General features: G+C 33.2%; 3 protein-coding genes and 3 long non-coding RNA genes across 10 annotated transcripts; 5 read left to right on the top strand and 1 right to left on the bottom strand.

The window, feature by feature from the left end:
• The first annotated feature begins 63 nt into the window (after window positions 1-63).
• LOC116340263 (exonuclease 3'-5' domain-containing protein 2-like) lies at window positions 64-1,197 on the top strand. Of its 2 annotated transcripts, XM_031766663.1 has the most exons (4): window positions 64-183; window positions 235-451; window positions 526-691; window positions 761-1,197. In XM_031766663.1, the coding sequence occupies exons 2-4, from the start codon at window positions 240-242 to the stop codon at window positions 1,193-1,195; spliced, it is 813 nt and encodes a 270-aa protein (XP_031622523.1). In that variant the 5' UTR covers window positions 64-183; window positions 235-239; the 3' UTR covers window positions 1,196-1,197. The 2 variants fall into 2 exon arrangements, with proteins under 2 accessions (XP_031622523.1, XP_031622522.1); XM_031766662.1 differs by having other exon boundaries at window positions 64-451.
• A 222-nt stretch (window positions 1,198-1,419) lies between these two features.
• LOC116340161 lies at window positions 1,420-3,494 on the top strand. 2 transcript variants are annotated; one of them, XR_004201059.1, is made up of 5 exons: window positions 1,420-1,923; window positions 2,008-2,604; window positions 2,838-2,978; window positions 3,044-3,151; window positions 3,265-3,494. It is a non-coding gene; the product is annotated as an uncharacterized LOC116340161 (long non-coding RNA). The 2 variants fall into 2 exon arrangements; XR_004201058.1 differs by having other exon boundaries at window positions 2,727-2,978.
• A 367-nt stretch (window positions 3,495-3,861) lies between these two features.
• On the top strand, window positions 3,862-5,197 carry LOC116340246 (protein lifeguard 1-like). Its single transcript, XM_031766626.1, has 5 exons — window positions 3,862-4,024; window positions 4,104-4,378; window positions 4,447-4,695; window positions 4,760-4,970; window positions 5,041-5,197. Exons 1-5 carry the CDS (start codon window positions 4,018-4,020, stop codon window positions 5,190-5,192), a joined length of 894 nt encoding a protein of 297 aa, XP_031622486.1. The 5' UTR covers window positions 3,862-4,017; the 3' UTR covers window positions 5,193-5,197.
• A 451-nt stretch (window positions 5,198-5,648) lies between these two features.
• LOC116340323 lies at window positions 5,649-7,325 on the top strand. The gene is made up of 4 exons (XR_004201068.1): window positions 5,649-5,899; window positions 5,989-6,305; window positions 6,365-6,914; window positions 7,005-7,325. It is a non-coding gene; the product is annotated as an uncharacterized LOC116340323 (long non-coding RNA).
• LOC116340322 lies at window positions 5,901-7,470 on the bottom strand. The gene is made up of 2 exons (XR_004201067.1): window positions 7,367-7,470; window positions 5,901-7,146 (listed from the first exon to the last, which is right to left on the bottom strand). It is a non-coding gene; the product is annotated as an uncharacterized LOC116340322 (long non-coding RNA).
• A 522-nt stretch (window positions 7,471-7,992) lies between these two features.
• On the top strand, window positions 7,993-18,151 carry LOC116340319 (activating transcription factor 7-interacting protein 1). 3 transcript variants are annotated; one of them, XM_031766757.1, is made up of 9 exons: window positions 7,993-8,160; window positions 12,835-13,104; window positions 13,183-16,143; window positions 16,229-16,313; window positions 16,382-16,588; window positions 16,657-16,961; window positions 17,058-17,424; window positions 17,510-17,577; window positions 17,674-18,151. In XM_031766757.1, the coding sequence occupies exons 2-9, from the start codon at window positions 12,888-12,890 to the stop codon at window positions 17,751-17,753; spliced, it is 4,290 nt and encodes a 1,429-aa protein (XP_031622617.1). In that variant the 5' UTR covers window positions 7,993-8,160; window positions 12,835-12,887; the 3' UTR covers window positions 17,754-18,151. The 3 variants fall into 3 exon arrangements, with proteins under 3 accessions (XP_031622617.1, XP_031622615.1, XP_031622616.1); XM_031766755.1 differs by lacking the exon at window positions 7,993-8,160 and adding an exon at window positions 9,991-10,161; XM_031766756.1 differs by lacking the exon at window positions 7,993-8,160 and adding an exon at window positions 11,979-12,196.
• Window positions 18,152-19,803: the final 1,652 nt, after the last annotated feature.

Raw genomic sequence — 19,803 nt, 5'->3', positions numbered from 1 at the left:
AAAAAAAATAGTTTTAAATATTTTTACCGATTTTGATTATTTGATAGTGTTTTTTAAAATAAATGTCTCTCGATCTGGCTATGCAACTGTTTCGAAGTATTTTTTTTTTACTGAGTACTGCTGATGAAATGCATGTCTTAATATTGACATTTCTTGTGTCAAACTAATTTTAGTTACCATTGGGTAAGTTGAAAGAGTTGCGTAAACAGTTTTTGTTCTATAAAAGTGATAAAGTTTCGATGTCTTCTATTGGAAAAGGAGATGATGATCTATCCACAAAAATACAATGCGATTCTCAAACGCCATTTAAGTATACGAATCCTTATTGCCATCGACCGAATGAATATCGACCGGAGACGATAACTCCAGCACAAAATTTACTTGCCGATCATACAGTTCTTTTGGTAAATACTTACAAAGAATGTAGAGAGGCAGTAATAGAACTGAATTCGTAGGTTATTATCTTGGGTTTTACGTTGAAGCTTTGATTGAATGTTAAATATCTTTGATTCGGTTATATTTTAGACAATTAAAAGAATATGATGTACTTGGCATTGATGCTGAATGGAAAATCACTTGGAGGAAAAAAAGCGGACGTAAGCCGGTCGCACTACTTCAATTGGCATCTCAATATGGACTTTGCATACTCATTCGTTTGTGTATTATCGAAAGGATCCCTGCAGAGCTCGATGTAACTATACATAGTTGGCATAACACACGTTCCAAAATATATGCGCTATTTAATGTTACTTTGCATTAGGAAATTCTTGCCAATCCAAAGATATTAAAAGTTGGCATTGAATCCAGATCGGATGGGGTTTTTTTGAACAAAGACTATCAAATGCGCGTTTGGAGTACACTTGATTTACGATATATGGCTGCAATGTGCGGCTTAAGACCCGGCGGACTTGCTGCAATGGCCAAGGATCATCTATTCTATGAACTTTCGAAAAATAAGAGGGTACAATGCTCCAATTGGGAACTTGAAATTTTAAGTCAGAGGCAAATAGAATATGCCGCACTCGATGCAATCATCGGATACAAATTATTTCTTTATTACTCAAGTTTTCAACATTGCATCACGTATTATACCATTTCTTGCTTTTATGATAAGCATTTCAGTCATCCAAAGGGCATGATAATGTATGAAAAAAGCCTAAGCGATCAAAAAACTGAACAAAAACAAAATGAATAATATAAGAGACTTTTATAAATTACTGAATGTGTTCGAATATATTTTTATATATTTTTTATCATAAAAAACATTACTTTTTCTTACAATTTGTTGCATTTCATTGAAATCGATTTATTAAAGTTTATTTGATTACGATTATTAAGTTGTACGAATGATACTTCACATTCTTAAGTACAGTCTACGTAATATCCATTGACTGTGTGAATGTATGCGCCGGCTTTTGTGAATATCTCCTTTTATAATATCTGAATTAAAATTGGTTTCGTACGTAAACAAAGTCAGATGTAGTTGGTGCTTTTTTTATCTTTGTTTACATGTCAATTGGTTCACATTATCAATAACTTGTTGCTTTGACATTTCTTTGTTGCTCTGCGTATTTTTTTATATCAAATCAAATTCAGGTGCCTCAATCAAGGAATTTGCGCATTATTTCATTTAAAAATATAAGTCGTCGAAGTAAAAAAAAATGACACTGCATCCACAGTGGGAGCTGCTGTTGCGATTGGTGCTAGAGATGGTGCGGCATATGGCTGTTACAAATTATATGAATCATTTTTTGCTAATCCGCATCAAAATCAACCGATATTGGCAAATGCAAATCAAGGGGAAGAAAAACCACAATCGATTCCATTTCGAATCATTTCTCCGCGTTCATTTCCAAGAAATTCTCAAATCTATGTGGTCAACAATATTGAAGAATGCCGATATGCAATTAGAGAGCTCAAATCGTACGTTAGAATTTTTTAGTATTTTTTAAAAATGACGATTTTTCAAAATATTTGATTCTTTTTGTTTTTAATAAAACAATGCAGGCATTGTGAAGAATATAAAGTGCTTGGTTTTGATTGCGAATGGGTGACAATGCAAGGATTTGGTCATCAAAAAGTCGCATTAAAATCGGTTCAACGAACATTTGATACGCTTCAAATCAATCAAACAATTTATGTGTATATGTCGACATATGATTGCTTCTAAATTCAAATGTGTTTCGGCACCCAAAAAATCTATTTCTTTTAATTTGCGACAGCAGTTTCACAATACACCGTTTTTGCCAACGATCGTACCATCTAAATGTTGATAAGCGGCATTTGCTTCCTCATCAGACACAAAACACACGAAACCGAAGTTCCGTGTGTTCGACTTCCGGGCTTTGACCACTCTCAAACGTATACCATTCACTACGATCCATTCAACAAAGCGCCCGAAATCGCCGTCAGTCCAACGGACTGGCAGATTTTCTATGAAAAGTGTGGAATTTTCACGACCAGTTGGTACGGTGAAGAATCGTGGCGGCAACTTCTGTTCATTTTCACCGGAATTACCATCTTTGGCCTTCCATCTTTGGCCTTCCATCTTTGGCCTTCCATTTTGCCGTACTGTACCTAAAGCAATAAATGATTAAATTTTAGGTTAGGTTTTGTTTTTTTTCTACAATTAACTATATATGAAATGAATATTTTTTGAAAAAATTTAAGTATACATACCAATGACATTGTCAATTTTTATTGAATTCGATTTGTTTGTGATTTAGATAAAATTTAAACTTTAATTCGGAATTTAATTTCGCAACAAACACAATGTTGTTCGTCTATTCCATGTGTGTGCCATCATAACAATTGGCTATATGCGCCGCGTAACGTAGATCCAGTGTACTTCGAATATGATTGTACTGATTGTCCGAAGGATCTTGGCAAAAATAGTGGTTGAACAAAAACCGGGCATCAGTGCCATTTGGCGAAATACCGACTTTCAACATGTTTCGATCCATCAAGATTTCCTACCGGTATATTAAAAAATATATATATTCACAAGTTATGATTTCTGAACTGTCCACTTTTTTACATCTAGTTCCGGAGGAATGTGTTTTAATTCGGACAATCGGACAAGGACGCAGAGACCACAATGAGACGCCAATTGCAATAATGCGACTTATTACGGACAATGCCGTACCAGATGGTGATTTTTTTTAGTCTCTTAAAATGTTTTTGTATTAAATTTTGTTTATTGTTCGTTCTCTATGTCTACCTGATAATAAAACTTGATTTGTCGCAAATCAACCGAACCGCCAGATTACGAGACTGCACTTTGAATAATCAGAGTTAAAAAAGTGTGTGTTTTTTTTAACATAACGAAAGAGCGAAAAATGAACAAACGAATAAAAAACGAATCACTACGCCAAAAAGTCGCATTAAAATCGGATCCTGGAATGATGAAATTTTTAGTGAAGCACAAATTTTGTATGCGGCAAAAGATGCATTGGTTGCCATTGAATTGTTCAAATTTTTTGGCGAAAAAATCAAACGCTATCATTCGATTCGTATGGAAAATGTTATTGACATGGATTATAAGGATAATTGAGCGTTTTTTAAGCAAATAAATATTTTTGTAAATAAAATAAATTGCTTATTTTATTGGAGTTTCTGTATATACCAAATATTTTTTGTTGTCATTAAAATTGTCACTGGTATTTTTTTCTCTGATAAAATCAGTAGGTATTAACTAATGTCAATTTTTGGTAAAATAAAGTTTATTTATCTTAAGAACATCGCCAAATAGCTGCATATTGAAAAGAAGCATCTTATCCGATAATGAAAAACGTAGTAGACTATAGTCTGTCTTGCGCACATTCTCATTGACTATATGATGATTCAATCGGCGCCAACAAGTCTATCCTACCGGCCACTATAGATAAATCTTTAGCGAAACTATTTGAGTATTCTCCACTTTTACAGTATCATAAATGTGATAGGCTCGACACAATAAACTGAATCAATTTCGTTTCGTACGTTGTTTTAGTTCAAAAAAACTTAATTCAAAAAGATATGGAATGTAAGTGAAAATTTAGAAAACACAGTAGAAGAACATAAAACTTGTGTCATTTCTCATCTTTTTACTTATATCAAATTAGCTCAAGACTATAATCCATCAGCGGAAAATGCACAAACAATGGATCATCCTGGATTGGTAAATGGTTCATCATTGGCGGCTTCAAATTATCAACAAAATAAGTCAGCACAAATGGAACAACCAACATTTGAGTCGTCCAATTGTCAATCATCGTTGTCTCCAACGAATCAAAATGCACAAAATTCACAAGTCGATCCAGAAGGTGTGAAAGGTTTCGATTTCAACGATGATACAATTCGACGGAAATTCGTGCGAAAAGTGTTCACTCTATTATCGGTAAACATTGCTTCTAAAAAACTGTGAATCAGTAAACAAAGATTAAATTGACCTTCCTCTTATTGCAGATACAATTGGTGTTCACGTTTAGTTTGGTATTACTTCCGTGTCTTAGCGATGGAGTGAAAAGTTTTATGAAATCAAATGGATGGATTTGCTGGGTTTCGCTTATTGTACTGTTCGGCACATTGATAGCTATTGCTTACAATGAGCGGTTTCGACGCACTCATCCCACTAATTTGATTTGCTTGGTCATAATTACAGTAGCTCTAGCAACTTTCCTCAGTTATTTAACTGCAGCCAGCGAGTCAGACATAGTAAGAATTAATACTCTATGTGGTAGAAAAAATAAAAGTATTTTTTTTTATTTTATTCCTGTAGCTATTGACTGCGATTGGTTTGACGGCAATTACAGTCTTGGGATTGTATATCTTTGCCAAACAGACCAAATGGGATTTCACACAATACAATTTGTATGGTGCATTATTGGTGTTCATCATTGGTTTGTTCTTAGGGATTATAATCCGTAAGGATATTTTCCATATATTTCTGTGCTGTGTAGGGGCCACACTCTTTTCTGTTTATTTGATTCGTAAGTTTGAATTCGTTGATATCGAGATTTGAAAAATAAAATACGAATTATCAAAATCTTTTATCGGCAGGTGACATACAATTGATTACGAGCGGAGAACACAAATATAAATTGAGTCCAGATGAGCATATTCTAGCAACTCTAATCTTATATATTGATATAGTTCACGTATTTCATAATATACTACGCCTTCTCAAGATACTTAAGAAGTTTAAATCTTAAAAATGGATTCCAAAAATGAAAATATATACCAAAATTCATGAAATATTACTTATTTTACATCTGATCTTAACATTGACAATACTATTATTTCAAATGATTCAAAATAAAATATTAAAATTACTTGTTATGAAAGAAAACGTAAATTATACCATTTATTATATTACATACATTTTACAAAATTTTGAGCGAATGTTCAAAATCTTGTAAGACTCTTCAATATGAACGAAAAATCCAATTTTGCAAACCTAACGCGTACGCAATAACGAAACATATTCTTAAAACGATGTGCTTATAAGATATATCGGGTTTGGTGCTTTACAAGTTTAAGCAGTGCTTGAACATCAACCGCCATCTATTGATTGAATTAGTATCAGTTCTCGTTTTGTTTTTCTATTTTTTTTTTTTTTGTTTATTTTAATTTGAAAAATTTAAATTTTTGCTTGTTTGTTTAAAAAGCTATAAAATTCAAACGCATTTTACCGTTGTCCATCATTTCTAATATAGTATATAGAATGTGCATTATCAAAATGTGTATGTATATGATTCGTTGTCATGCACTAAATGCAACAATAAAGTGCATTTTATCCTTGAGCATTACGCATATTCTTCGTCAAAGATTTTTCCGAGTGCAGAAAAAAAACTCAGTGCATTATCGATAAATTGAGTGTTAATAATTGTTTCAAATTTGTCAACAAAAACAAAATAAAGTTCGTTGAAAAAGCGATATTTTATCTATTTTATTAAGCAACATAACTTATGAGTCGGCCATTAAAATTTCTTTTGAACTTTGATTTAGCTCAAAATGCATATCCACCATCGCAGGAGGAATATCCGGGATATCCTACACAGCCCTCACAAAATTATCCAACTCAACAAGGCATCCAACCTCACCTGGTGGTCAACTGTCCGCCATCACAACAGGAATAATTTCTTCCACAAAACTTTGTGCCACCGCAAATTTACCAACCATATTATGAATTATACGGAACAATTCCGCCACCACCACAGCATTTTGAAGTGGCCATTGAAAGTTCACAGCAACCAAAAGGATTTTCATTCAATGACAAGACCATTCGACGGAATTTTATTCGCAAAGTTTACAGTCTATTATCCGTAAATGACGTCAATGACAAACGACACATAAAATGACAAACAATTTGATTTGATTTCAGATTCAATTGATAATTACATTTGGTATGGTATTATTGATGAGCTTCCATGATGGCATACAACGATTTCTTTTTCGAAATCCGTGGATTCTCCTGGTCGGATGCATCATTCTATTTGTATTGATGACAGCAATAATTTGTTGTGAATTTGTTGGTCGAAAATATCCGCTCAATTTGATACTATTGGGATTGATCACAATCGGCCAAGGCATATGCTTGGGTTTCATATCAACAAGATATGATCCAGAATTGGTTATGTTTTTAGAATTGGTTATGTTATGTCTCACCAAGTGTTTAACATAAATTCTAAAAATAATTTGAAAAATTTGTTTTTAGATTGTTATTGCGATGGGTATGACTGCTGTGATGGTCATTGGACTGACGATATTTGCCGCACAAACAAAATACGATTTCACAAAATTCTACGGTGTAATTTGGATTGCAATTTTGATGATTATTGTTGGCGCAATTATTTTCATATTTACGCGTAATTATATTTTTGGACTGATTTTATAATGCTTTTCCTTGCCGGTGATCGCCGCTATATTGATTCGTAAGTTATTTTTTGTTGGATAGCAAATTCTGTTGAAATAAAAATAAAAGGAAAAAAAATATTTAACTGATTGGAATTCATTTGAAATAGACGATACGCAAATGATTATTGGTGGCCAACATAAATATCGATTGAATGAAGAGGACTACATCTTTGGAACACTTGTACTGTATGAGGATATCATTCGCATTTTCCGTTTTGTATTGTACATTCTCACCGCCATTTCACACGACTAAAAAATGTACAAAAGTTTATTAAGCCAATGAAAACTATTTCCAAAATATACACAAACATCTGTCTGATATAAAAGAAATCAGTATTCATGTCTATATAATGGTTTATATTATCAATTGAAATGTGTCAAATTTACATTTAAAAAAAATGTAAAATAAATTCCATAGCTATTTATGTAATTTATCGCACACATTTATATAAGTGATAAGAAATGTTACCAAAAAATTAAATAAAAACAAATGAAACAGTACAAGATTCGAGTTTCAAGAAAAACAAGTCGTTTTTTTCTATTATTTACAAGCGATCTCTTTCAGAAGTGACAGCCAACTGATACAAATTATCGTCACATATATACTACTTGCCATCTACCGGATGCAATGAACATTTTTATAAAGATACATTTTTATTTTTCTAAATATTTATACAAATCTAATGATTAACTATAATTATTTAAAAAAAAAAATGAAATTGAATCAAAAAAATCCTCATTTTTGATGTGATAAAATGTATTTCATCTTCTTATAATGAAAAATATGGAAAGTCGAAAATAGACTCATTCATGTAGGGGTTAATCACCTTAATATAGGTCGAACATTATTTTTCTAATAAAACATTATGTAAATACATTTTTTATGAAAAAGAATCTCTCTTAACAGAAAGTCTATTTTCCTTTTTTCCTATTATATTTGTTCGTCACATGACTTTTACTCACTTTGTTTTTTCTTTCCTGTCATTGCTTTCGATACTATAATACATAACAAAGTACTGTATATATTAAAGAGTCTATGTCATATCGCAATGTTGTGACAGTCGCCATGCACAAGTTAAATGTATTAATTCCATACGACATCAAAGTTATGTTAAACCTCCTCTTTTCTCTCGAATCTAAAATATAAAACTTGAACCTTTGTTGAAAGAAACCGAACGTTGTTTGGAGATAAAATAAAAAAAATAGATATTATTTCTCAGAGTCATAGAAAAAAGGGTAATTAAAAAAGGTCGCAACCCCCAGGTAAATATACAAATTGAATTATTATTATTTAGTACTTAAAACACATTCGCAACAATAAAGATGAATGAAATTAATTCAAATTCAACAAATCGAAAACAGAGTAATTTGTAAAATCTTAAAAGCTTTTTATTATTTATATTCAAAAGATTTGATAATATTTTGGAGGACGTCCCCTTGTAGCTTAATGTAGGTTTCGTATGAAATACTTTGGGATTGCAATTCAAAGCACTTTTTTTATTGTATCTATTTATGATTTTTCAATCTCAATCGATAATGATATATATACCAAAAAAAAAAAATTAGTAAACAAAAATTTAATTTTGATAATAGATCTGACGAATGCTTTTCAAAATTTCCCGAATATTTTTAATTTTGGTTGATTATAATAATAACACATTTATATTATTCAGAATAGTCAATAGAAAAAAATTGAAAAGTTCCAACAACATAACCTCAAAACAGCCTTATCAACAAATTTTATAAAATCAACATAATTGAATACTCAACTACGTTAATCAATCAAAACATTTAGACGATCCAAATGTAGAAATATTTTACATTTGAATTTGTAGTATTGATAAAAGTTGCTTATAAGCAAAATTTGCCCCGATAAGCAAAAAATTCGAAATCGAAATTACTTTGATAAAGATGTAAATAATTGGAACTTCATTCAATACAATGAAGTACTGTTTTTTGTATAACCTGCAAACTTTCATGACATCCATCATTTTACAAAAATAAAAATGAAATTTAATCCATAAAGTATAAAATGCGCATTAAAAAGTATTGTAAATGTAATTTGTTTTTATCTCTGTCGCGCGCGCTATACTATTGCATATGAAAAAACGGGAAAGCAATTGTAATAGCTTAGAATGTACGTCATTGAGTATATGTGAGCGCGCATCACCGTCGATACTCAACCGAAACGTGCATATTTTGTACCATATAGACTGTAAATGTGACCGCAGTAGTAGTAGTAGCAGCAATATTAGTTCATTTTGAAGCAGGACAGGCACTCTTTTCAAAGTGTTCAATAACCTTGACGCCATTTTGACTTCAAAATGGTTATTTATTATTGTCACATCTTCTTCTTCTATAAGTTCTATGCAAATCTATAAAATGAGATATATGATCATTTTATTTTGAAAAGATGTTTTACAACATGTTTCATTCTATTGGTTAAATTTTATCATGTTTATTTTTTTTCTTCTAATCTAATTGCATACAATAAAATTTGTGGGTTTGGTGATTACTGGGATACTTTATTCTCACAATCGTCAAGTTATCTACTATTTGAAGCGATGATATTTATTTATTGTGCTGAATGTATAAAGCGTGACGTCAGTGACCCTGCTCATAGAGGTCTAAATAATGGGAGACTAAGTTCCCTTCCAATGGAAATTGAGTACATACTCAATTATAGTCAAAATATAGTATATGTCTTTTATGCATTTGCTCAGATCATTTCCAGAAAATTCAAAGTCAACTTTTTTTTTGTTTACATATTTTTTGGGACACAGGCATCTCTGATCATTTGAAGCTTATTTTCCATATAATTCTCAATACATTATGGTAAAAGGGAAAAAAATCTTAAATTTTTGACATCCCACCAGGCTTGGGAGTATTTCATGGAAAATGTATTTTCGTTTTATGTCGTCGGTTATGTTCGGCTCACACATACACCGTATTACCTTGCAGCCGGAGTACTTTAGAGTGTTTCGTTCGCCTAATGTTTGTACAAAAATGCGTGTAGATGGTTGCATATGTGTGTGTGAGCACGTATTGTACGTGTGCTGACTCGGCTATTCACCCAAACTGTTTGTCAGGCGTGTATAGTGTAGTTTTGTGATTTCTGAAGAATTCATGTATTTTTAAACAATTCGTGCTGCTCGGCTCAGTCAAAAGTGTTAACACATTGTTTATAAAAAATTGTATACGGCAAATTGAACTGACTTGACTGAATTTTATTTTTGTCATCAAAACATTCATACACGCACATATGTAAGTTTTGGATTTTGATGAATTATTTACTCATTTTCTTGCATTTTTAATTCGATGTTTGACAAAAATAACAATTCATTTTTTACGGAGATGTGGTGTACTTTATACAGTGCTACCAACATGCCGAACCCAATTTTCTGTTTAGAGAATAATTTCGACCCATTTATTGACCCTAGAGTTTAAGCCAAACTTTTTTTTGTTAGTATACATGGTAAACTGTACATTTTTTTTGTTTGCTTAAATGATAAGGGATAAATCGAAAATACGTAGTAGAATTGAACGGATGTTCTGGCGCCGAACATTATTCGACTAAAATAAATAATTTATCATTTTTTCGGATTCAAATTTGTTTTTGTGATTAAGGCAAAGATTTCCAAATGAAGAAAAATCGATTTTCTTAAATTAATTTATGCAAATCCGAAAATTTTGTCAGCTTAAAATAGAAAAACTAGAAGAATTTTATATTTTTCATTTGTCAATTAATTTGATTCTGATGTGATCAGAATGTTGGAACATTTCGTATTTCGAATTGACGGCATAGTTAGTTGATAAATGCAAACAAAATCAAAAGCAGCAACGTTTGAATTAAAAAAAAGAGAAGACAAAGTAAGATACAAGCGTTCATGTGTTGCGTTTGAGAGTTAAGTAGCATATGTATGTACACTTGTAGTCAAACGAGGGGTATACAATGTGAACGCAATAGCTTATCGAAACATTACAATATGCACATACGTTTAAACTATAATAAAATGTTCAACTTTGGGTACGCGCTGCCGTAGCTATACCCATGTTGTGTGTGCATACGAATGAAGCAGAAAGAGAGAAAAGAGAAGAAAAAAAACAATTGTCGCCCAATCAGGTTTCTGAGCAAATATCGTACAGCGAACCGATACTCATGTATACGCACGACTGTTCTGCTTTTTAATCAATTCTATTACAATGTACCGTTCGCATCCAATTTCAATGCGATCTCTGTTTACTGTAAATTCCGATCACTTTATCGTCTCTTGAAATTTTGGTTGCTTTTTATTCATTTCTACCATCAACCTTAGATTTTAAGGTAAGGATGAAATTTTTATGAAAATTTGAATGCCGCTAAATCAATAAATACTAAAGAGAATTTTGCATCAACGCCACCTACATGAGTGTTGCCATATGACGTTTACAGTGATTATTTAGAATGAAAATTTCAATTTCGAATTACCAAAAAAGAAGAATCTCAGAAATCAAAAAAAAAAAAACATCTTTACATCAAATGTTCAAATGAAAATGTTCGCTGACAAAAAAACATACACACACATTGAAACCATCGGTCCAAACTTTTTTTCATTGTACAAACATAGAACGCATATGTTTACTGCATGACTTATAGATTCATCTGGATAAAAAGCACCTAGATTTGAACATTCCCCAGTCGGCCATTCGACTACGGTATAGATTCCGTTTCATACGGCTTCCAAATGCTATATACAAAAAATATAAAATTCAATCTGTCAAAAATGCAAGACTCCTTTAAAATGAAAACAAAAAAAGCCAAATTCCATTCTCAAAGTATAAATGTGTTTACATTGTATTGGGATCTAAATTGATATTCATTGTGAATATAACTTCAAAGTATGGACTAGTACTACGTAGATGCGGACTCATAGTTCGTATTGTTTGGTAGGCCTTTAGATTGTTGAGTGTTTATAAAAACAAAAATTTGGTAAGACTTTGAGACAAATGTGGGGATTAAGCAAAGAGTCGACTACAGCGCCATTTCGCTACAACTTTTCAACCGAACAAGAGAAACACACAGTAAAATCAATACACAGAGAATGAATAAATGACAGAAATGTTTGTCTCTTATTAGTACAAAAGGCTTAACATGCAGACGCTGTCACCAACAATTTTTTTTAAATATTTTTTTTCTTATTAAATTTATCGGTATCTGTTGAAACATGTGCAGTTGATAAAAAAGAGGAGTCAGCATACATTTTTTCGAAACTACTGTAAACACAAAACATTTACGGTGCAACATACACATTCTATGAGAGTAAGTTTATGTGTGTGAACGATGTAATATATGATTATATACATATATATTTGCATTGGGTGAGAATATTCAATTCGAATAAATGCACAAAAGGAATACATGTATGAATGGTTTAGTAATTGCAGTTGTATTTCAAATGTTAAATAGAGTATCGTATACACGTTATTATTGGAAATCGAAATTATGAACTATTTTCCGGTGTTTATTCAAATGTAATTTTTTTTATTAACTTTTCAATATATTTTCGATTTCGTAAAAAAAAAAATAGAAAAAAAGTTGAATGAACTTTAATTTTTCAATAAAAGTGGGAAAATATTGTTTTTTTTTAATTTATCCGAAAATGTTCTGATCTTACATGTAAATAAAAAAATATATATACAGTTTATATTAGTTTATTTATGTTTCAAAAATACAAACAACATTAATAAAAACATTCATTGTACACCGCAACCAAATTGAGGCTTGTTATTGTTGATTTTGAGGTTATGTTTAGTTTGATAGTCAATTTTATGTGATGAACCGTGTTTTATTGACTGATACGAATTCAAAATTGAAAAACTGTTTTTTTTTTTTCAAAATTATGATTTTTTTTGGTGTGAATCAAAATGAATTAATTTCAAAAATCGTTTTTTTTGCAGAGTTTTCCACAGGGAGCCGTTGAAAGCGGTATGAGAAGGCGGTTATAACACAAATGGTTGATATCAAAGACACTTCGATTTTGGCGACGGGCCTTAATGAAAAAATCGAATCAATGCCTGACGTCGCTGATGCAAATTTTATTGATGATGAACCAATGGATAATTTAGCTTATTCAGACAGTGAATCTGCTTCCATTGCCATGCCCGATGACGATTTTTGTGATGCCCTAGATATGGTCGAAGATATTGAGAATCTACCACCCAAAAGTGGTAAATTGATAATTTTATCTGCGTTCCAATTTGACATTATTATTAAATGTTTCTTTTTTTTGAAAAATTTTATTCTAGTTGATGATATTGCCGATGAAAATGAGAAAATTCCAAATGGTCTACCGGAAAAATCATCAGAGTGTGTGAAAAATGATTCAGATGGAAATGCAGAGATAACAGCCAAAAAGTCAAGTACATTTGACGAAAGTGAGAAAATATTGACAGAGAATTCGATTGAAGGCAATTTAGATGAGAAGGACCCGATCATTTCAGACAAAGTAAATGGAATTGCTGACGATAATATAGTTCCTAGTGAGAAAATCAATGAAGCTAAAATGGGTAGTTTAAATTCAACTGAATTGGATGCCGTAAGCGATGAAGAAATCGTCACAAATAATGCTGACGAAACAGATAAATCAGCCGACCTACAAGAGGTGTTGTGTAATGGAGATTTGCTCTTGGATGATACAAGTAACATTGATATGCCGATACCAAATGGTGATATTGATGCTGGCGATGGTGACATAGATATCGACCAAATCTTCGATTGGAACTGTCAAAACAACGATAAATTAGATATCAGTGAAACGATTTCAGAGAATTGCCCTGAATTGCCGCCAGCTGAAAAACCGGCCGAGGAAAATGTGGAATCGGAGGTGAGTAAACTAAACACCGATGTAAATGTAAAACCAATCGCTGAAGCAAACGTCGAACCAATCGCTCCAAATGTCGAACCAATGGTTGAAGCAAATGACGCACCAATGGTTGAAGCAAATGACGCACCAGTTACAGACGTAAGCGCCGCAACAATCACAGACGTATGCACCGAACCAAAAACTTCCGATGAAAATTGTATGGAAACAATCGATGAAGATTTATTGTTAAAATCGCCAAGTTACAATGAAAATTTGGCCGATGATGTCGATGGGCCGATGTATTCAGAGTTGGAACTTTTGAAAGAAGAGTGCCAAAATTCGAGTTTAATTTGTACTGATAGCAAAAATACCAGTGATGACAGTGTCACATGTCTGAATTCATCAAATGAAACGACAGAATTATCAGATGACACCGATGTGGAAAACGATGTCTCTGACCAAGTGGCAACAAAGGAACGAGTTGAAGAGAAAATCGAAGAAACGGAAAAGAAAAATGAAGAACCAGTCGATTTGTTTGATTTACTGAAGACATCAGATGCAAACGAAGAAAAAAGTTCAAATGTGCCGTTATCGAAACAAACAGAAGTAGGCGATTCAGCTGAAAATGATGTGATCGAAGAGAATAGAAACGAATGTAAGAAAGAAGAGAGCAATGATTCGAAGCAATTAGAAGACGGAAAACATTCCAAGCATTTGGAAGAGGAGAATGAAAAAATTACCGAAATTGTTGATTCACCAAAGCCCGTGACAGAGATGTCGATACCACCAAAAACAGACGCATCTGCTGAAAATACTGGTGATTTAATTGAAAACCAAGATAGTAAAGAGAACAATTTACTTGAAGCGATGGATGTTTCGCCGATTAGTGCAGAACATGGTGAGTCGTCAACATCGTTCCGAGACGATTTTATGCCAATTGAAAATTATGATAGCAATCAGATCATCGAATTAAAGGATGAAAATTCGACCGATGCTAGAGATGGTTTCAGCGACAGTAAAATTGCCGACAACGAACATACCGAAAAAATGGAATCGAACTATGAATCGAATAAAGATTCGATTATAATGACAGATTCCGTTGATCAACAAGATTCGAGTGCAAGTAAATCAATTGGAAGTGTGGTTGCCATCGATGATGACGATGATGAGTGGATTGTTGATACAACCAAAACTGAAAATGATGAGCCACCGCCCAAACGAGCCCGATTAGAAACAACTGACAATGAGTCCTCTATTACAAATGAATTGATGGCCGAAATTGAAAAGACTGAAGAAACGGTCAGAGAAAATATTGAAGCAAATGTAGCGGAAAAATTCGAAGAAACAACATCAAAAGTTGATCAAACGAGCGAGACACCAAAAGAAGAACCGGCTGTTGAGCCAACAATTGATGACGATGATGACATAGTTATAATCGAACCAACTGAAACAAAAGAATCTGAACCACAGCTAGAGTCAAGTGCAAAGTCAATTAAACGACCAGCCAGCCCAATTGAGATCGATTGCGATAGTGAAAATCGAAAGAAACTTAAATCGGATTTGCCGGAAGAAATTTTAAGCGTTGAAGAGCAAGTTAAAGTCGTAGAAACAAAAATTGATGAAATCAAAATAGATGGTGAGTCAAAATCGAAGACGGAGATGCAAACTGATGAAATATCAACACCAATTGAGCCGGCCAACGAGAAAGAAGAAGATGAAACAAGAAAAATGTCTATCGTTGAGAAACCGACCGTAGAAAAGGCTGAATCAAAATCAAATCTCAAAACTTTGTTGACAGCTGAATCGAAAATCGATTTGAAACCAAAACTAGATGAAAGCGTTAAGCGAAAATTAATCCTGGAATTTGGTGAAAAATTCAAAAAAGATTTCATCAAAATGAGCCGCAAAAATCTGGAGGAATTCGTTTTGGAAAAGATTGCCGAGGCCATCGTTCACAAATCTGAATACAGTGAATTGAAGAAAAAGACCGAAGCCCAAGAGCAAGCTATTCAGGTATCACGCACAAAACTTCAAGAAATTAACAAACAATATCGTGATTTGGAAATGGTATATGCCAGACTCAAAAAGGATCTCGAGTCGAAAAATCAAAATATCATTGGGCCGATTAAAATTACACGTGCGGTTGGTTTGCAAGTATGCTTACAAAAAACTGCGAACAAAGAGACAGCAGCCAATGCGCAAGCTCAAACGAAAACAGTGCAAAGAACCACCATGTTGGCATCACAAATGGCGAATCGGGCCACACCAAATAGTACAACTGCCGTTCAACACAAAGTCGTACATGCGCCACCAAACAAACAAATCATTCAAAGGCAACCCGTACGTCAAATAGCCGGACGACAGATTTCACAAGATCAACCGCAACCCCGTGTTGTTACCACAGGTAAAATAAACATCATTTTTATAAAGAGAAAGTCATATCGATTTTCTTTTTTCGGCTCTATAATGATTCAAATTTTATTTAACAGTGCAAAGGCGAATAGTACAATCAAACAATGTACAACCACATATCGTCCAGGTGTCACCTCAACGAAAAATTTTGCCAGTCACAAAGTGAGTAGCAATAAGAAAAAAAATGGTATTATCCGAACTTTTTCCAATTTTTATGTAAATTCTTTCAGTCGAGTGGGAAATGTAACGATCTTACCAACGCAAGAAAATCAACGCGGTCCACAGATGATTGTAAAGAAGATCAGTCCAAATCAACGGCAATATGTTGTTGTTAATCAAAATATTGCCACACAACCACCACAACAACAGATGACAACAATCAACAAAGTTTCAACGAATGCAATTGCTGCAACAGCACCACAACGTGGTGGACCAAGGTAATTTTCTTCATACACTCAATTTGATCGATTAGATCAATTGTATCGTTTCTTGTTTATCATTGCAGTGGTTACATTCAAGTTCGTCAAAATTTGATGGCGGCAAACAGTAATACGATTGATTTAACGGATGAAGATGATGCAAAACCTCAACCAAAAAGAGTACAACAGCAAGTTAATCCACCGGCATTGGTTGCATTGAATATCCGAAATCGGCCAGTCGTTCAACAGCAACAAGCTCCACGACAACTAGTAACAACACAACAAACGATTCGAAATGCATCCCTTGCTGCACAGGCAGCAAGTCAGCAAAATGTTCGGCAGCAAATCAACAGTGCGGCCGTTGCCGCTCAAAGAAAATTACCAAATATAGGTAATTTAAAAAAAAACGTTTTTTTTTTATTTTGTTTCGCACACGAAATAAATTTAAAAAAAAGAGATGTATGCTAATTTATCGTAACAATTTCAGCACCAAAACCTGTATCGGCTCAACAAACATTACAAGCAGCAACGACTATAAATAGAGTAGTATCAACACCTAGTCCAACCCAAAATGTGGCACAACAACAACAGCAAACACAGCAACAGCAACAGCAGCAGCGCAAGGCGGCTGCTGCTCGACACCGTCATCCAGCTCCATTACCATATCCATACAATCCGCCCGGTGAACCAACTTGGAAACGAATCCCACCACGTCCAATCATTCGAATCAACAATAATTCGTCTGGCATCGTGATTTCGTGGAACATGGAGCAAACAAAGGATCATGCCAATATAGTTAGCTATCAAATTTATGCGTATCAAGAAACATCAAATGCACCATCAACAGAAACATGGTAACCATTCGGTTTTTTTTCGTTTCATTTTGATTAGTTGTTGTGCAAGTAATTAAGTTAAATAATGTGCATTTCAATATTACAGGCGACATGTAGGCGATGTCAAAGCGATGCTACTTCCAATGGCCGTTACGCTTACACAATTCCAAGAGGGTAGCGAATCATTCTTTCTTTTCCATAAATATATTTATTTTTTCGATTATATTGTTCATTAATTTTCATTATTTTCCAATTGTCATTCATCTCTAGGTCAAAAGTATCATTTCGCTGTGCGAGCCGTTGATGAACACGGTCGATCTGGACTATTCAGCGTTCCACGTACATACTAAACAATACTGAAGTTTACACTCACTCACACACACGCACACATACACCAAATAGATTTATAGCCATTTTTTAACAAATCGACAATTCATTTTCATTCATTTCCATAAAAATGTGTATTTTTTTTTTTTCATTATTTTTTATTTGTCGAATTTAGTTATTCTTGATAAGTTTCTTATAGAAAACAATTTCTAGTGTAAAAAAATACGCAAATATTATAAATTATAAAATTTATATAATAGTTTTAATGGCGTTAAACAAAACATTATTGTGATTACATCACTAACATCATTTTTTCGGTTGGAAATAGTTGATGACGAGAAAAACGTATTAGATAAGTTTTTATTAGAGTAATATGTACGAGTGAGAGAAAAAATAAGCAAACAATTGTAAATCATCACAATAATCATAAAAATGAATAATCGAAATGAACTATGAAAGAATAAATGAGAAAAAAAAACAATAACTCAAAGTGTTTATTTTGTGTGTGTGTAAATGACTTGAGATAGACTAACTAAGTGGCTAATGGTTTCGTGCAGAAAAAATTGGTGTTGAATTGCACCAAAGAGCTTTCTAAGCTGATGTATCCGAGCATAAAAAATAATTACGTTCGGCCTAAATTAGTTTACCTTTGGTTCTTTTGTGTTTGTTGTATATACGGTGTGTTTTTTTCTCTCCTTTCAACAAATACAGGTCAAACGTATTAAGCAGATCGTATTTCGATAATCGTCGTTCGTTCGTTTGGTCGCCACTTATAAGTCTGTATTTGTTGTGCTCATGTCCTTAAAATAATGTGCGCTTATACATAAGAATTTCATGACATTTGGCATTCGTTCTTTTCCCTTGCACATTTGAATATGAATGTTCGAGAATGAATGTGAGTCTTCTCCTGAGAGTTTATTGAAATGTAGCACCGCCATACAAAAATTTCTGACAGTCAGCATTTTTTGTATGGCGGTGTTACATTTCAATAAACTCTCAGGAGAAGACTCACATTCATTCTCGGACAATCATATAATCAAAATGTATATGGGGTTTGTTCCACGCTATTTTTGGTACGGCTGCTGCCGTGACAACGCGTGTAATGGAATTACCCATTAAAATGCGAGATGTAAGCAGTATTTTCCATCAAAAGTCAGCATATGTCATATAAATATATAGCACCCAATAGCACCAAACCTCAGTCCAACCACCCAAAGTATATACAACGATAGCAAGACGTAGAGAGAGAAAGAGAGAGAGAGAGAGAGAGAGAGAGAGCTAGAGGACGAGGGAGAAAGAAAACAGAAAACATATTCACATGCAAATTGTATTGCGATCCTAATGAAATGCCAGCAGTGTTTCAGTTTTGACGGTTGATGTCTGATTACTCATAATATGAGTGCTCATCGATCACAAAATTAATTCGGCCATCCATATTGAGTCTGAACGTTATTACGGTTTGATTCTTGTCAGCGGTAACAGGAAATTCGATCTTGTTATAATATATGTTGCATAATGAATGAATGTATGGTGCAAACGGCAAGCAGACATGCACATTTAGCATAAAATTTGTATGAGTGTGTAGGCGTGGTTTTTATTTTATTTTTTTGTCGACAAGCTAAAAACACTTGACTCGATCCGATTTTCCATTATTGGATTGAAGCACTAAAGCTTTCCCATAACTGCGATCATTATTGTTTTTGCACTTTTTATTTAGTTTGTTTTATATATATATATTTTCCGCTCAGTCCACGATCTAATTCTACTATAACGAAGCATTTATGGAGTTTTTTTTGCATATATTTTCCACTTTCAGCACATTACTGGCTATTTTTTTATGAAATAGAAAGAAACTCATAGAAATAGATTATACAATTCAACTCTATTTTGAAAATCGCAAAGGCATTTCGCATTAAGAAAACCTACAATCACTTACATGTTAACATGCACAAGTTAAATACAACAACAAAAAAAAGTAACGAGAACATAACAAAAGCTTTGCATTCGCCATGCCGATATGGAATTCAAAAAAAATAGGAAAGAAAGAAATACTTTTTTCTCTTTCTTTCTCAT

Source organism: Contarinia nasturtii, unplaced genomic scaffold (assembly GCF_009176525.2).
Source record: "Contarinia nasturtii isolate CC-2019 unplaced genomic scaffold, AAFC_CNas_1.1 Cnas_scaffold_630, whole genome shotgun sequence".
NCBI classification, from domain to species: domain Eukaryota; kingdom Metazoa; phylum Arthropoda; class Insecta; order Diptera; family Cecidomyiidae; genus Contarinia; species Contarinia nasturtii.
This window is presented reverse-complemented; position numbering and strand designations above follow the sequence as displayed.

Bases quoted from the DNA above. Each gene is read 5' to 3' on its own strand.
- LOC116340263 (XM_031766663.1), top strand. From the start codon at position 240: ATGTCTTCTATTGGAAAAGGAGATGATGATCTATCCACAAAAATACAA. The intron at 452-525 runs GTAGGTTATTAT...GTTATATTTTAG, and splicing joins GCAGTAATAGAACTGAATTC to ACAATTAAAAGAATATGATG. The intron at 692-760 runs GTAACTATACAT...ACTTTGCATTAG, and splicing joins GGATCCCTGCAGAGCTCGAT to GAAATTCTTGCCAATCCAAA.
- LOC116340246 (XM_031766626.1), top strand. The intron at 4,379-4,446 runs GTAAACATTGCT...CTCTTATTGCAG, and splicing joins AAGTGTTCACTCTATTATCG to ATACAATTGGTGTTCACGTT. The intron at 4,696-4,759 runs GTAAGAATTAAT...TTATTCCTGTAG, and splicing joins CAGCCAGCGAGTCAGACATA to CTATTGACTGCGATTGGTTT.
- LOC116340319 (XM_031766757.1), top strand. From the start codon at position 12,888: ATGGTTGATATCAAAGACACTTCGATTTTGGCGACGGGCCTTAATGAA. The intron at 13,105-13,182 runs GTAAATTGATAA...ATTTTATTCTAG, and splicing joins GAATCTACCACCCAAAAGTG to TTGATGATATTGCCGATGAA. The intron at 16,314-16,381 runs GTGAGTAGCAAT...AAATTCTTTCAG, and splicing joins AAAATTTTGCCAGTCACAAA to TCGAGTGGGAAATGTAACGA.